Source organism: Chiroxiphia lanceolata, chromosome Z, assembly GCF_009829145.1.
Source record: "Chiroxiphia lanceolata isolate bChiLan1 chromosome Z, bChiLan1.pri, whole genome shotgun sequence".
Classification (NCBI taxonomy): Eukaryota; Metazoa; Chordata; class Aves; order Passeriformes; family Pipridae; genus Chiroxiphia; species Chiroxiphia lanceolata.
This window is the reverse complement of record NC_045671.1, coordinates 9,317,267-9,333,007: the sequence shown is the minus strand read 5'-3', so window position 1 is coordinate 9,333,007 and position 15,741 is coordinate 9,317,267. Positions and strand designations below refer to the sequence as shown.

At 44.8% G+C, this 15,741-nt stretch overlaps 1 protein-coding gene across 12 annotated transcripts in view; it reads right to left on the bottom strand.

Annotated features, from left to right (window-relative positions):
• Positions 1–12,392: 12,392 nt before the first annotated feature.
• UNC13B (unc-13 homolog B) overlaps positions 12,393–15,741 on the bottom strand; it is a 209,623-nt gene continuing 206,274 nt past the window's right edge. For all 12 annotated transcript variants that reach the window (XM_032675045.1, XM_032675049.1, XM_032675046.1 and 9 more), the window contains 2 exons: positions 15,260–15,419; positions 12,393–14,069 (listed from right to left, as the gene is read on the bottom strand). In XM_032675045.1, coding sequence (XP_032530936.1) covers positions 13,784–14,069; positions 15,260–15,419 — 446 coding nt within the window. In that variant the 3' untranslated portion in view covers positions 12,393–13,783. The remainder of the gene's footprint in view (positions 14,070–15,259; positions 15,420–15,741) is intronic.

Here is a 15,741-nt window from a genome sequence, read left to right as displayed (position 1 = left end):
TGGGGGTCATGTCCTGCCCAGTAGAAACGGGGAAGAAACTTGGGTAAATAGTGTTTGTCCCTGGGGACATTCCAGATGGCTGCACAGCACCCATGGGCCAATTCATTTATCTGGACAAGAGGGGTCTTCCATGCAGACTACGTGCACACCTGGGGGGCAGCTGGGACTCTGCCGTGCTAGACAGGATTGCCCAGAAAAGCTGTGGAGGCTTATGCCTGGAAGTGTTCAAGGCCAGGCTGGATGGGGCTCTGAGCAACCTGGTCTAGTGGGAGGGTCCCTGCACATGGCCGGGGGCTTGAAATTAGATGGTCTTTAAGGTCCCTTCCAACCCAAACCATCCTGTGATTCTTTGAGCTGCCTTTCCAGTTGTGCCTCCTGTTCTGGTGGGTGTTTTAATGCCGAGCAGTCAACACAGGGATACACATTGTGATTGCACAGTCTGTGCCATCACTGCATGATGCCATGAAGAGGCAGAAAAGTCAGCTTGCCCAACAGCATGAAAATTAACCAAAGTTCGAGTCATTCTTTTGTTAAAATAGCACCTAATGCTATTTTAACAATGACCTTATGTATGTAGTAAGGCCACATTTTATTTAAAATATTTTCTTCCAGACAATCATGAGTTCTGTCTATTAATGAACTCATTGTGCTGTATTGGAGCAATATGCCTGCCAGACCTAGCTCCAAAGGAAAACAGTGCAATTAACCTGGCAGGCCCTGTGGTCGGCTGGAGTGGCTCTGGGCCGGTAAAAGCACAACACTTGCAGCATCTCATCCCTGTGTGTCTGCACAGCCCTGGATTTTGTAGTATCACCCTACCCAGGGTAGGATCCTAACAGAGGCAGGACCTTAACTGAGTGGTGGAGGATATTCCTGGCTGAAGGCCCACATGCAGGACTCGGGAATGCTGGTGCAGCAGGTATGTGGCTTGTGCTGCCAGGTTCTAGGGAAAATGAGGCTTCCTTTCCTACCATTTGACATTTGTCAGTGTTTCTAGCTCCGCAAAGTGTCCATTACATAATTGCAAAACACCCTCTCCGCACCAATGACAAACATGGAGGGGCTACAGGGCCCTAGAGGCCTCCAGACACCTGTGCAGTCTGGCTGAGAAACCCACCCAAATCAAATCCATTCTCCAAAAGTGACAAGTTATGAAGGATATGAAAGCAAAGTCTCTGCCACAGGAAGTTTCGCTTCGCGGATTTGTGGAGCAGTGACATTTTTAGTTTGTTTGTTTTGGAACACTCCTGAAAAAGGAGAAATGAGAGAATTTCTGCATAGGTTTCCTATTCTGTGGTCAGATAAGATGCTCTGAGAACAGGCTAAGTGTAGAAGAGAAGGTGGTAAGAGCCCAAACCACTAATTGACAAAAACAGCTCAGTCGTCAGAGGGCTGTCCTGCTGTTTACCACAGGCAGGCACAGGATTAACTGAGAGGCCTCCCACAGGCGAGGCCTCTTCACTGGAAAAGCTTTACCTGGGACACACAGAGATGCTGGAGGAGCTTGGAAGGTTATCTGAAGCCATGAAGGGGAGCTGGGTGGAAATCCTCTGCATCATGAGTCAACATGACCTGGTAGAATATTCCTACTTGATCCCAAATCCACTGACCAGTACGGCCTTGGGCATTTGAGCCCCATCCTGGTCCTGGCCCACAGCAGGAGGAGTTGTGGCCAAGGCATCCTGTAATCCTAATGGAAAAGGGACTTATGGGAGGACAGATGGTCCTTTCTGGTCAGGAGAGAGCACGGTGTGGTGGGGAGGAGCCAGTCGGCATTTTGTCGTGGGCTTTCCCTGTGAATTGTTTCTTTGTCTGATACCTTTTGTTATTAATATTACAGCTGTCACTGTTTGTTTTCTTATCTTATTGCTGTTTCCAGTAAATTGTTCCTGTGTCAACCTGTGATCTTTGCCTTTTGTGCTTCCAGCTGGAGAGGGAGGAGAAGAAGGTGGTGGCATGTTTGTTTGGTTTTTTAAAAGTGGGACTACTAAAGTGTAGAATCATTCCTAAACCATGACATGCACCAACCAAATATATAAGAAAAGGAAAGATTTGAGCTATCCATAAACCATAAAGAGGAGTGTATAAGATCAGTCTCTGGTGCTTCATGGGAAAGGTGGGAGAAGGAAACTTATGTTTAGTTTTAGCTTGTTTCTAACCAGCTGTTCAGTGGGATGGAGAGGGGTGGGATACTGCCTGATCGTTCCAAGAGATCGTTCCAAAATGCCCAAGTACATGACAGTCTTGGTCACCACAATATAAGAAAGGTATTAAGCTATTAGAGAGTGTCCAAAGGAGGGCAATGAAGATTGTGAAGGGCCTTGAGGGGAAGCCGTATGAGGAGCGGCTGAGGGCACTTAGTGTGTTCAGCCTGGAGAAGAGGAGACTGAGGGGAGACTTCATTGCAGTTACAACTTCCTCGTGAGGGGAGGAGGAGGGGCAGGCACTGATCTCTTCTCTCTGGTGACCAGTGACAGGACCTGAGGGAATGGCCTGAAGTTGTGTCAGGGGAGGTTTAGGTTGGATATTAGATTAGAAAGAGGTTTTTCACTTGGAGGGTGGTTGGGCACTGGAAGAGGCTTCCCAGGGCAGTGGTCACAGCACCAAGGCTGACAGAGTTCAAGAAGCATTTGGATGATACTCTCAGGCACATGGTGTGACTCTTGGGGATGGTCCTGTGCCGGGCAAAGGTTTGGACTCGATCCTTTTGGGTCCCTTCCAACTTGGCATATTCTATGATTCTGTGACCTGGCAATAGTTTGTTATCTGGCATTTCTTTCCTTTTTGTTCTGGACTGGTTTGGTCCATGTGGGTTCATTTCAGCAAATAATACTGTTCTGGTAAAACTGCAGCTACACCACACCAGTCAAACCTCTAGACCACCCCAGTCAAAGCTCTCATCTTCTGTTCCCCTGAACACCTGACCTGCTGTCACAAATGTATAATCAAGTAAGAACCAGTGTCTGGAAATCTAAAACCAAGTAAATGAAACTTAGAAAGCTAAACCCTTCTAAACCATTAACCAACAGAACAAAACACCAACAGTTGATCTCTATTTCTTAGAATTTTAGCAGCAAAATAAAGAATATTTTTCTGTGAGAGTTATTATATGCATCCAAAGCCATGGAGCTCAACGCAGAATTCACTGATTGATGCACTATAGCCTGGGCAATGCAGCAGATTAGGTGAAAAGATCTGCAGGTCCTTCCCTGGCTCCAATCTCATAGATGTTACATAAAGAATCAGCAAATCACAGAATAGTTTGGGTTGGAAGGGACCTTAAAGATGATCTTGTTGCAGCTCTCCTGCCATGGGCAGGGATGCCACACACTAGATCAGGTTGCCCAAAGCCCCATCCAGCAAGGCCTTGAACACCTCCAGGGATGGGACATGGTGCAATCATTGTTGCTTTGGTGGAGTATAGGAAAAGGTCACAGTAGTCTGCAGTGAACTGGGCAGATGGTGGAGTGGTAAACTATGAGAGAACTCTTCTATCACAGAAGTTGATGGCCTTTATTAAAAGTCATGCTAGCAGCATTTTCTGCCAAGGTGCTCTTTTCTGTCAATCTCTGAAACCACATTACATGACTCAGATGAAACCCACGGCATGGACAAAATTGGCTGCAGCATTATCAACTCTTGGTTTACTGATGCTTGTTAAATAGTAAAGATGGTGTTCTGCAGAACAGATGTGAGCAATTACCAAGGGTGAGCAATTGCTGGTTTAGGGATGGCACCAGACAGGCACTGGGTACTGAAATGTATCAATGTCAAGAAGCAGAACAGATTTCTTTTTTAACCATCTCATCATCCCACACCATGCAAAGAAAATTAAAGGCAGATATCTTCAAGCTACATTCCCTTCTTGCCCCCTCCCTTATTTCCTTTTGGTTCAAGCCTCATGCATATTAGCTATCAATTTTCAAATTTCAGCAAAATAAGTGATTACTCAGTTAGTCCAGATGGCACAGGTGAATCCTGCAGATTTTTTTCAATGTCAGAATCAAAAGACTGAACACAGGAACAACTCACCTTGGCTATCTGGACCAAAAAAAATGTTGACTTATGACATACAAGAGAAAGCCAGTAAATGACTTGTCAAGGGCAGAGAGGAAAAAGACTTCCCATGCAAAATGTATCATTCTCCATATTGTTTGCTGCTATTTTTAGTGGAAGAAAAGCATTTGTTGGCATTGCTACAGCTATGAAATTTAAGGGTTGTATATTGGTTGCAGAGGCATCTCTTTACTGTGAAAGGGACCAAATCAGGCCAGAGCAGAGGTGATCACCAAGTGTCATCACACCAATTATCAGGTGACTGCAGGGAAGCGTGGTTTGTACCTGCTGGCTTATGGCCATGGGAATCCTTGCTTCTGCTGGCACAGAAATGTAGAAACCATTTGAACAGATAAGATTGCAAGTTGACCCAGTGGGAGAGGTTTGATTTTTCATCCTGGGGTTGTCAGTCTCATGTTTCTCCTTTTTCAAGAATGCTCCCAAATGAAGGAAAAATGTCACTGGTCTACAAATCTGTGAAGCAAGACGTCCTCTGGCAAAGATTTTGCTTTCATTTCCTCCACAACTCGTCACTTTTGGAGAATGGATTTGGTGGCGTGCAGCACTCACCAGGTGTTTGAAGCCTTCACAACCTCCTTCATTTGGGGAATAATGGCAGGAGTTTAGTTAATCTGGGCTCCAGCTGAAAGAATAATATGTTCTCCAGCTGTTTTTTTCTGGTTCCAGTGTCTAGTCTGGAGTACAAGCTCCCTCCCTGCCCCAAAGACTTTCCATCTGTCGTGTGTTGGGAGGGTTAAGGGTATCTGTATTTGTTGGAAAATGTTTCAAAAATGAACAAAAAACTTCCCTGAAACACAGAGGGTATTTATGTCTTCAAACTACACACAGACACACAAATACACACACAGGGGAATAAGCGATTGCTGCTGCCAAGCTTTGAGAGAAAACCTTAGTTGCTATTGTGTGGGTTTATTGCATCTGTGATGGTCATCCTCAGAAACTTCCTCCTTTGATGAAACAGATGACCTGACCTAGGCTTGAGTCCAGGCGGCTGAAAATAATTCCAAATAAGGATCTGCAGCCTGACAAGCTGCTGTGCTATAGAGAAGGATAAAGTGACCGTGTTTACCAGCAACTTAAATTAAAGGAGGCTCTTTGACTTCATCACCTCTTTCAGCTGCCAAAGTGATACATCTCTCTGCACCTCTAACTGTGATTAGGAAGGAGGTAAATCACAGTAAATTGTATTTTCTGCTTCTGGAGGTGCCAACAGACAAGGCTTATGTTCCTCAGTTTGCCAAACACCAGTGGGTAATGAGGGAGCCTTGGGAAAGAACATCTCAAGGGAGGGGGGCAGGGGGAAAAAGGGGGAAAAAAAGATGCTCAGCAGGCACTGAGAGCACTTCTTTCTTTGCAGAATTCAGTTAATTCAAATGTACCTCCTCATAGGTTCGTTCACAGGGTTGGTATTCTCACATTATCTGAATTATGGCAAATAGATGAAAATTCTTTCGGATGACAGTTGCCATTACAGAAAAACAGCATCTCAGCAATTGGTGAATAGCTTCTATGAATAATGGTACTTCCAGATGTGACAGCTGACAGGTTTTGTCAGCACACAGTCACAGAGATGATAAAAGGAGGTGTTATTCTGGGTTTAGTTCCAATAAGCAGCAAAAATACTAGAAAGAACAACTTATAAAAGCACTATTGTCCAGTGAATAGTTACTTATAGTTTATATATTGAGTCTAAAGCCTATTTTGTGGCCATGGGTGACTGAGGGGCAGCCTGGGGTTCCTTCTGTCATATGCTGTTTGTCAGGAAGAAGGTAGTAAAGGACAGATAGATGGAAAAAATCTCACAAAAGAACTTGACCTCAGAGGGACCACCCATAGAAAAAGAAACTGCCTGAAACAGAAAACAAGGAAATAGAATATGCTGAGCTATGGTCACTAGAAGTTCAGAGGCCTCAAACTCCTCTGATCCCTGGGAAAGGATCAGTTCCACGCCACACTTCTGGTAACACCAACATGTGGAACTGAAGGCTTGGCAGAGAGCATCTATTATTCACCTGTGAAGGTGGAGGTGATGTGACTAGAGAATAACATCCAAAATATATGCCAACTCCAAGTCACTTCAGACTTTTGTGGCTGACCTGAACAGTATTCAAGGCTATAGAAGTAGTCTTGAAGAAGAGTAAAAGGAAGGGTAGAAAGAGAGACAAGATGCAATGTGCATATGGAAGGGCTAGAATGTGCAGGACTAACTTGACCCTGGCTCTAATCAGGGATTTCCCAACTCTAACCTGCTCAAGGTGTACATTTTTGTAAGGTGGCTCCATTGCTTCTGAGATTACATGGAGAGCAGTGGCCACTTGCAGGACTTTTGTGAACCAGTGGAATCTTACCACAGACTGTGGGTGGGCAAACTTAATTTCTAGGTACAAATCTTGCAGCTCAAATCTAAGTGGACTCAAAAAAATACCCATTGCATACAACATCAGATGGGAACTCCTGGTGAACTGGAAGAGACTGGGGCCGGAGAAAGGACTGTGAGGTAACACAATGGAAATGGGCTGAGAAATATGAAAAGCCCAAAAAGACAGGGACTGATAATGAGCAGTGCTTCTTAAAGCCAAGGGAAGGTGATACTAGAAAGGCTGTACATTAGAGAAACACAAAGAAGTTATGTACATATGACTGGAAATGCAGAGCACTTCTTAAGAGCAAAAACCCATCTCTTGTCTGATGTAACAGAATAAAGTTTAGTGGAGATGGCAACGTTACCCACGCAGCAGGAGATTTTACCATCATAAACAACACTGTTGAAAAAATAATTATTTCTAAGTTGGCTATAAATCACAGGCAGCAACTGAGAAGATAATATATCAGAGAACTGGCATCCTGAAAAACTTCCTCCAGCATCTACACTCCTGGTTTAAAAGAAGAGTCTGGAGGGTTACATTCCACAACCCCCAGAGAGAGCTCAGACCTACAGTGTACGTTCCACCAAGCGTTAGGGAATACTGCCAACCTCATTAGCCTATTGCAAATGTTCACAGGCCCATGTCCAGATTTTTCTCGAGAAGGGAGGAAATGAGAGCATAAGAGCAGAAAAGGAGGAAGATGACATGTCTGGAGGAAATCCCACAAGCAGCCTGACCTCCTTCACTGCCACCACACTGCCTACTCCCTCCCTGCTGCTACCCAGAAAAAGGGAAACTGAATCCCGTGCTTGAAGTGCTGTCTGCCTTCTGAGTCTGTGCTAGTCACTCCCCAGATCCTCCCATTTCTCCTCCTAGTCTTCTTGTCTCCATCCATCAACTTGCTAATCTCTTCCAGGAAAGGCTGATAAACCACCCTTCCCACTCCTGCCCTTGGGTCTCCGCTCTTGCCTGTCACACTCCCAGAAACACTACATCCTTTCCCATAAGGACCTTTCATCCCCATCACGTGCTCACAAGAACACATCATCCCTTTGAGTCTTGGCTATCTCACTCCTCCAGCAAATTTCTGATGGTGTCACAGAACCGAGTTGGCTACAGCTTTTAGAAGGTGATTTCCCAAAGGTCAAAAATTTTCCGAAGTCCAAAAGCCAGGCTTGATTTCCTTCTCGCTATTGTTATAAAACTATCTAATATTTTAAAACAAAGTCTAAAAATAAAAGGATTGCCAAAAGGTCTCAACCATCCACCAAATCTCATCAGTGTGACTTCTTTCTTTCTCAGTTTGACTTCCCGAGTTGCAGCAACCTCTTGAATTTCCCCTTTTGGGATTCTACAAAAGGTCGCCATGTCAACAGAAAGATCTGGTGGCATATTCTGCTGGCAGCCTGGAGGAGTTCTCTGAGATTAGGAGCAAACCGTTACCCTCAGAAGGCTTCCTCCTGGAAGCTGGTCCACATTTTGCATGCTGGGTGCTGTTCTGGTCCTCATATTTCTGGTTCTCACAGCTCAGAAATTATCCACTTTAAGGGGAAAGGTTCAAAGAAGGGCAAAGATTATCAAAGGTCTGGGGAAACGGAATAAACAGGAACACTGTCACCCCAAGAGCAGCGACTAGGGTGGGATATGATAGAGGTCTACAATATCTTCATTGCCCAGGACTGAGTGGCTAGGATCAGCACTTCAGCATCTTTGTGGAAAAAAAGAATGGAGGGCATCAAATTAATTAGTTGGAACCAGGTTCAAAATAAGATAGGTCTTATTCAAGAACTTGTAAATCCATGGAGCTGCTTTTCAGGGGCTCAGAGAGGGATAGGAAAATGATAGTTTAGAATTTATTAAAGAGAAATCGTGAAGTCAGGAATATCTCCCAAGTTAAAAATTACCAGCACCATAAAGAGCACCAGAAGGGAAGCATCATTAGTTTACCTTGTTCTTGCTCTTCTCTGTACAGCTGCTTGTAACCACTCTTGGAGGTAAGATTTGGGCAAGAACAGTCAGACCATCAACAGAATTCACCTGCCTGCCTTCAGCATCCAGCTCATCTCTCACTTCCCTCTTGTCCTGACATAAGTTAATGTCACTGAATTCTGCAGGTGACTCCTGGATGGAGCAGCAGGCAACTCACCACTCCTTGTTCCTTGTCAGCTTTGCCACAATGTTCTTGGAACAGTCTTTTCCAACTCAGGATAGCCATTTCCACCCCAGGTACACCAGCATATAGATATTTATAAAATAAGTATTCTATTTATTAATTTATTTTTTAATATATATATTTGATACCTACAGTGTATATCCTATATCCAGGTGTCATTTTGAGGAGGGTTCAGACAGAGTGAAGACAGCCATGTGCACACCACAGTAGTGTTGCCATAGGTACAAGCAGATCTGAAAGATTTTCTTGGATCTGAAAGATTTTTCAGGCAGAAAAGAAAATTTTGAGGCATCACAATTACTGTAAACTCAAGAAATGAGGCAAGATGTGCAGACAGGTTTGGATGAACAGGTTAAAAAGCAATGCTTCTGGAAACTGATTCTGTGACTAAACAGTTCACAAACCCAGGTGGCAGGAGAAGTGCTAGACTGGTGGATACCTTTGGGAGCTTTGAGTTCCTGGCTCTGTTATAACAGCCGCACCTCTTGCCCTGCCCAGGCCTCTTCCCCATGGTTACAGACAGCACTTTTCCTTTGATTCGCTCTTTATTGGTTTTTCTCCACGGCAGCACCTGCTGAGCAATGACAAGCAGGATACCAGTGAGTTAGAAACTTGTGAACCCTCTGACTTGGTACTGAAGTGGGGCTTAAAAGTCATGCTTTAAACAACACATCACATAGAATATGCCATCAAATTCAGCAACTTCCCCATGATGAAGCTAGGACTTTGAGCTGCATTCAAATTAGCTGAGTTACTGGCATTGAACTGTAGAACTATAGAATCATCTAAGTTGGAAAAGACCTCTAAGATCATCAAGTCCAACCACTAACCCAACACTGCCAACTCCACAATTAAACCATGTCCTCAAGTGCCAAATCTACACATTTTTTTAAAACCTCCAGGGATGGTTACTCCACCCCTTTCCTGGACAGCCTGTTCCAGTGCTTGACAACCCTTTAGGTGAAGAAATATTTTCTTAGTATCCAATCTAAACCTTCCCTGGGGAAGCCTGAAGCCATTTCCTTTTATCCTATTGCTTGTTACCTGGGTGAAGAGACTGGTCCCCACCTTGCTACAGTGTCCTTTTCTGTGGTTGTAGAGACCGATAAGGTCCCTCCCAAGCCTCCTTTTCTCCAGGTTAAACACCTCCAGCTCCTTCGGCCACTCCTCATTGGACCAGTGTTCCAGACCCTTCCTCAGCTCCATTGCCCTTCCCTGGACATGTTCCAGCACCTCAATGTCCTTCTTGTACTGAGTAGCCTCTTTCTTGTACTGAACCCAGGATTTGAGGTGAGGCCTCACCAGTGCTGAGTACAAGGGGATGGTCACTGCCCTGGTCCACCTGGCTGACACAGGCCAGGTGCCATTGGCCTTCTTGGCCACCTGGCCACACTCTGGCTCATGTTCAGCCACTGTCGACCAGCACACCCAGGTCCTTTTCCACTGGGCTGTTTTCCAGACACTCTGACCCAGGCCTGGAGCACTGCAGGGGTTTGTTGTGACCCAAGTGCAGGACCTGGCACTTGGCCCAGCTGAACCTCACACAATGGGCCTCAGCCCATTGATCCAGCTTGTCCAGACACCTCTTCAACGCCTTCCTACCTTCCCACCTACCTTGGTGTCATCTGTGAACTGACTGAGGGTGCACTTGATCCACTTGTCCAGATCATTGGTAAAGATATTAAAAAGGACTGGGCCCAGTACTGATCCCCAGAGGATCCAATGATGACCAGCTGCCAGCTGGATACAGCACCATTCACCACTACTTTCTGGGCCTGGTCATCCAGCAAACAGTGCACCCGCCCAAGCTATGGGCAGCCAGTTCCTCCAGGAGGATGCTGTGGTAGACAGTGTAAAAGGCTTTGCTGAAGTCGAGGTAGACAACCACCATGGCCTTTCCCTCATCCGCCAAGCAGGTCACCTTGTCACAGAAGGAGATCAGGTCAGTCAAGCAGGACCTGCCTTTCATAAAGCCCTGCTGGCTGGGCCTGATCCCGTTTGTCCTGCACATGCTGCATGATGGCACTCAGTATGCTCTGCTCCATGACCTTCCATGGCACTGAGCTCAGGCTGCCAGGCTTGGAGTTCCCTGGATCCTTCTTCGGGCCCTATTTGTAGGTGGGCATCATGTTTGCCAACCTCCAATCAGCTGGGACCTCCCCAGTGAGCCAGGGGAAATAGTAAATGATGGAAAGTGGCTTGTTGAGCACTTCCACCACTCCCTCAGTGCCCTTGGGTGGATCCCACCTGGCCCCATAGACCTGTGGGTCTCTAAGTGGTGTAGCAGGTCATTGACCATTTCCCCTTGGATCATGGGGGCTTCATTCTGCACCCTGTCCCTGTTGTCCAGCTCACAGGCCTAGGTACCCCGAGAACAACTGGTCTTGCTATTACAGACCGAGGCAAAGGTGGTATTAAGTACTTCAGCCTTTTCCTCCTCCACTGTCACTATTCTTCCCACCACATCCAACAAAGGATGGAGATTGTCCTTAGCCCTCATTTTGTTGCTGATGTATTTATAGAAACAGTTTTTGTTGTCTTTTATGGCAGTAGGCAGGTTAAGTTCTAGTTGGGCTTTGGCCCTTTCAGTGTTCTCCCTGCATAATCCCACAACATCCTTGTAGTCCTCCCAAGTTGCTGCTTCTTCCACAGGTCATAAACTCTCCTTTCTTTCCCAAGTTCCAGACAAAGCTCTCTGTTCAGCCACACCAGTCTTCTTCCCCATCAGCTCATCTTTTGGCCCATGGTGATGCCCTGCTCCTGTACCTTTTAAGATTTACTTCTTGAAGAATATCCAGCCTTCCTGGATTCCTTTGCCCGCCAGGACTGCCTCCCAAGGGACTCTGTTGCTGAGCATGTGCTACCCAAGGAAAAAATGGCATCTCCGATCACAGAAATTCGGAGAGCCATGTTATTATGAAATATGAGTCTCTGATTTATTTGACCCTGTCTGCTGGAAATTGGCAGAATCCCCAAAAACTGAGGAGAGGGAGTAGTTTACTTGACATCAAGAAGGCTTATTCTTTCATCTCTTGTCAATACAATCTACAAAGTATTAATGATCATATGAGGCTGAAAGTTATGAATCAAGTTAGTTACATAATTATTTTTCTTCCCATTTTATCTGCTAAATATCCGACTGCCTGTCTGAGTCTTTCCACTCAGCACCTTCATGAGACTATGCTAGTACAAAGGAATGTGACTTAAAGGCCAGACAGGAGAAAAAAAAAGGAACTAAGCTATTCTCTATGCTTTTCTGTGATGTCCTAGTGTGTTATCAGAAGCTACGGACTTCGGGGAAAGATGTCCTAGATAGAGGCACCGTGGAGGAGGGGGGAATTTGCTGGGTATCTACAGCACCAAAAAAATCTATGTGCTAAACCAGATTTACGAAGATGCTGTTGTGATTCTTCTGTACATGGTTTAGCAAACCCAATTACAGTTATATTTCCACAGATGACTCCAAATGCTGCTAAAAGAGTTTATTAAAGACCATACTAACAGTTCTCATAACAATGGCACGTACAATGATTCAAAATCATGACAAATAGCGTGGAGTTTTGAAGAGCATTAGTATAACACACCATGGACAAGAACAAAGCAGATGTGCTGTCTCAGAACTCTACCAGCAGGCCTATGAAATACAGGAGTCACATCATACAGCTGTACAAGTATCAGAGAAAATAGAAAGGAAAAAAAAAGGTCATTCAATTGCAGTCCTTGAATTTATTGACAGTATTACAGTACTTTATGGGCAAGGACTGGCTTGTTCCAGCTGCACTTTCCAGAGCACAAGGGCAGCTGGAAAAGCAAAAATATCCCCAATAAAAACCCTCCAACAAACATACCTCAGGTGCAATCACCATTCCAGACCTTCCTGCTTACGAATTTTCAGTCAGAAATTCTGACCTCCCTGCAATTACTTCACTCAGGACAGTGTTTTGTTTTGCAAGAAAACAAAAGCAGGATGCTTCTTTAAGACAGTGCAAAAATATTTCAATGGTATCATCAATGGTATCGTAAGATTAATGACAATCAGCGTGGATCAATCACAGCATCTTCAAGATCAGAACCAAACAAACGTGCTGCCCCTTGACCAGCACTCCAGACTGAGGGCTTGCAGAGGGGAGGTGTCTTCCTCTCTCCCAGGCAAGCCATCGTTTCTGGGTTCATAGTGAGGAATGGTCTTAAGCTACTCCAGGGTAACAAAATGCTACAGAAAGCCTGCAAGTATGAAATTATCCAATCCTCTGTCAAAAACTAACAAAAGAATATTGAAGTGGAAAAAAAGTACATAGCAGCCATGTAATTTGTCACGGCTCTAACTCTACGACTCTAACGCTGATCCCTTCCTTACCGCGTTGGTCACGGTAGCCGGAGCGTGCCTTGCGGAGCTGAGCAGCTTTACAGCACCCCCACGGCGGCGCGGGATTCCCGGCAGCACGTGGGGATTTACATTCTCCGAGACACACTGTCTAATTACAATGGCAGGGCAGCTGCAGCCTGCTCCTGGTGTGTTGCCTTCGCAGCTCTTGGCTATGAGATCTTAGGCCCCTCTGCACTTGTCTCCCATGCTCAGAGCAGCACACCCGTGGACATACATTCATCCGGTGTGCATCTCCAGAGCGATCTGCCACTTCCTTCTTAAGCAGATGTTGAGGTGTCTGCATATCATGTTGGCATAACCTGTGACAGAAGATCCCCAGGCAGCTCCACAGTACATGAATTCAATGAGAGATAACTGTGCTTTGTCAAGCCCCCAAATCATCCCCTCCCAATTTCCACACAGTTGTGTGTTTGCATCGTAGTGTGATTATGTAGAACCTTTTTAATGCCTGCCAACTTCAGAGGATAAAATCACAGTGCTGCATATCAACAAAACCCAGCAACTCCAGCCTCCAATATAAAATAATTTATATACACAAAGCAGAATTTGCATCTTAAATAAGAGATTGTCTCATTCTCTATGGTGTCTTACCCAGCTACTAAAAAATAAATAATTCACATCAGATTGATGGATTTGTTTCCTATACAGCACACGTGCGCTATCGGAGCTGACAAAGACAACATGAAAAAAAACCTTTTGCAATTAATAAAAGAGAATTGTTGAACACTTGCACATATTGGCACAAGGCAGAAGAGAAAAGGGAATATTACACAGCTCAGCTCAGGTGCCTTCCTCTGTGGAGCGGGATTCAGATTTCAACTTTACAAATTCTCTGGCAACTTCATCATTGGTTCTCTGAGAGAGAATCCTCAAGATTGTAAGTCCAGTCTCATCCATGTGAATCCTGCGCCCAAGGGGGCACCAGCAAGCACAGCTTCCTTTGTCTGCTATGTCTCTGAGCTGCATCACTGCTATCCCCAGTACCCGGTCCTCCCGAGCGAAGCAGTAATCCTTCACACAGACTTGGAGCTCATAGGCATCGGGGCCATCTTCATTCCCCAGGATGCTGAAAAACACACACAAATTACAGTTTCTAAAGTCTATAAATTCCTCTGCAAAATAAAGGTGTCAGCAGCTGACTAGAGTGCTCTGATAAGCCACAGAAACTCATTTCTTCAGAAAACCCTGGTCAGAGAGGGAGAAGTAAAACTTATAGCATGTGGGCATCTTTGCTGATTTATAGCAGATAAGACAACCTGATTACTTAAAAAAAAAGAACCACAACAACCCTTATCAAGTTGCCTTTGCAACTTGGGGGTGTGTGTGTGTATTAAACTGTGAAATGAGAGGAGCATGGAATATTAAAGCCATGCTAATAGATTTTCAACTCAGAAGACTTTAAACATTTCTGCTTCTCTTAAGGGTTGCTTCATTTCAGAATTACTATTTTAATTAGATGAGGTCTTTGTTAAAGATTCAAAACCTTCCATTAAAGCAAAAGCTAATAAAAATAAATCCCCAACCCTTCTGATGTTGCTAAAATTAAAAGAATAAAAGGAACAAAACCTCTTCACTTAGAGGAAGCCTGACTTTTCCCACAGAATAGAAAAATTATATGAACATTCCCTCTTCCCCAGAGATTCACAGTCTTTTGCTGGTCAGCTCTGCTCCACTAATTTTTACATGTACAGCTGAGTGAGCACTAGCCTGCAGCTCCCTTTGTTGAGCCTTCAAAGAAGGAATATGTCTTTGTAATAATGAAAGAAAGCCAAATAAGAAGAGATCAATACTCGACATTGAGAAACACTGCAATTTTAGCAGTGCAACCACCAGTTCCAAGGGCTGTATCCTTGGAAACAAGTTCAGAAAGCATGTCCCACAGGTCAAGTAGGGATAAAAATGCACACTGAGGTTAAGAGAACGAAAAACATGTAATGAACTTTTAGCCTCAACTCTACCAATAAAAGATACAAAGTTCATTAAAATGACAGAGTAAAATACGTTCATAGGACACACAGTGCATAGAAGGTAGCTAAAGGACTCTCCTGGTACAGAACAGACCCCTCAGCACCCCACCTGCAGCAAAAATTCCCATGATCTAGTGTTTCCTGCCAAGGAACCAGGCACGGGGCCAAGCTACTGGTTCACACACTCTTCTGGGCCCTGAGCAGGCTGTTTGTGGACACTGAAAACCCCTATCTGCCCTCTGCATCTGCACTTGCCACACCAGATCCCTAGGCTATTTTTCACACTTACAAGTGAAAGGTTTCATTGTATTTTGGAGCCCAGTTGTTGCTCTTTGACTTGGTTGTGAACTTCCTCTTCTTGTCACTCTGATGGGGCCCAATCATGGTGATCTCAACAAATGGACGGAACATGCCAGACGTCTGCCACTTCAGGTCGTTGGCTGCCACAACTGGAAAAGAGAGTTATCATCTGTTCCCATTGCTCAGGACACCTTTCCACCCCACCCTGCTTTCAGTTTCTTGCTTCAGGGGGCAATGTCACAACACGCATGGGCAGTGTATATATTTTGTACTACAAAGATGTATATGCTTTTTGGATCTAATTTAAAGTCTGTGAAGGGAATTTAATGTTTGGGACATACAGCTTCTGCTATATGCATTGTCAAAAAATCAGCCCAAGAAAACAGGCATCCCTGCAGCTCCGGGCAGGTTGCCTTGACAGTTCAGTGCTTACATCTGCCTTATGGGTGGGATAAGAAAAAAAAAGGATTT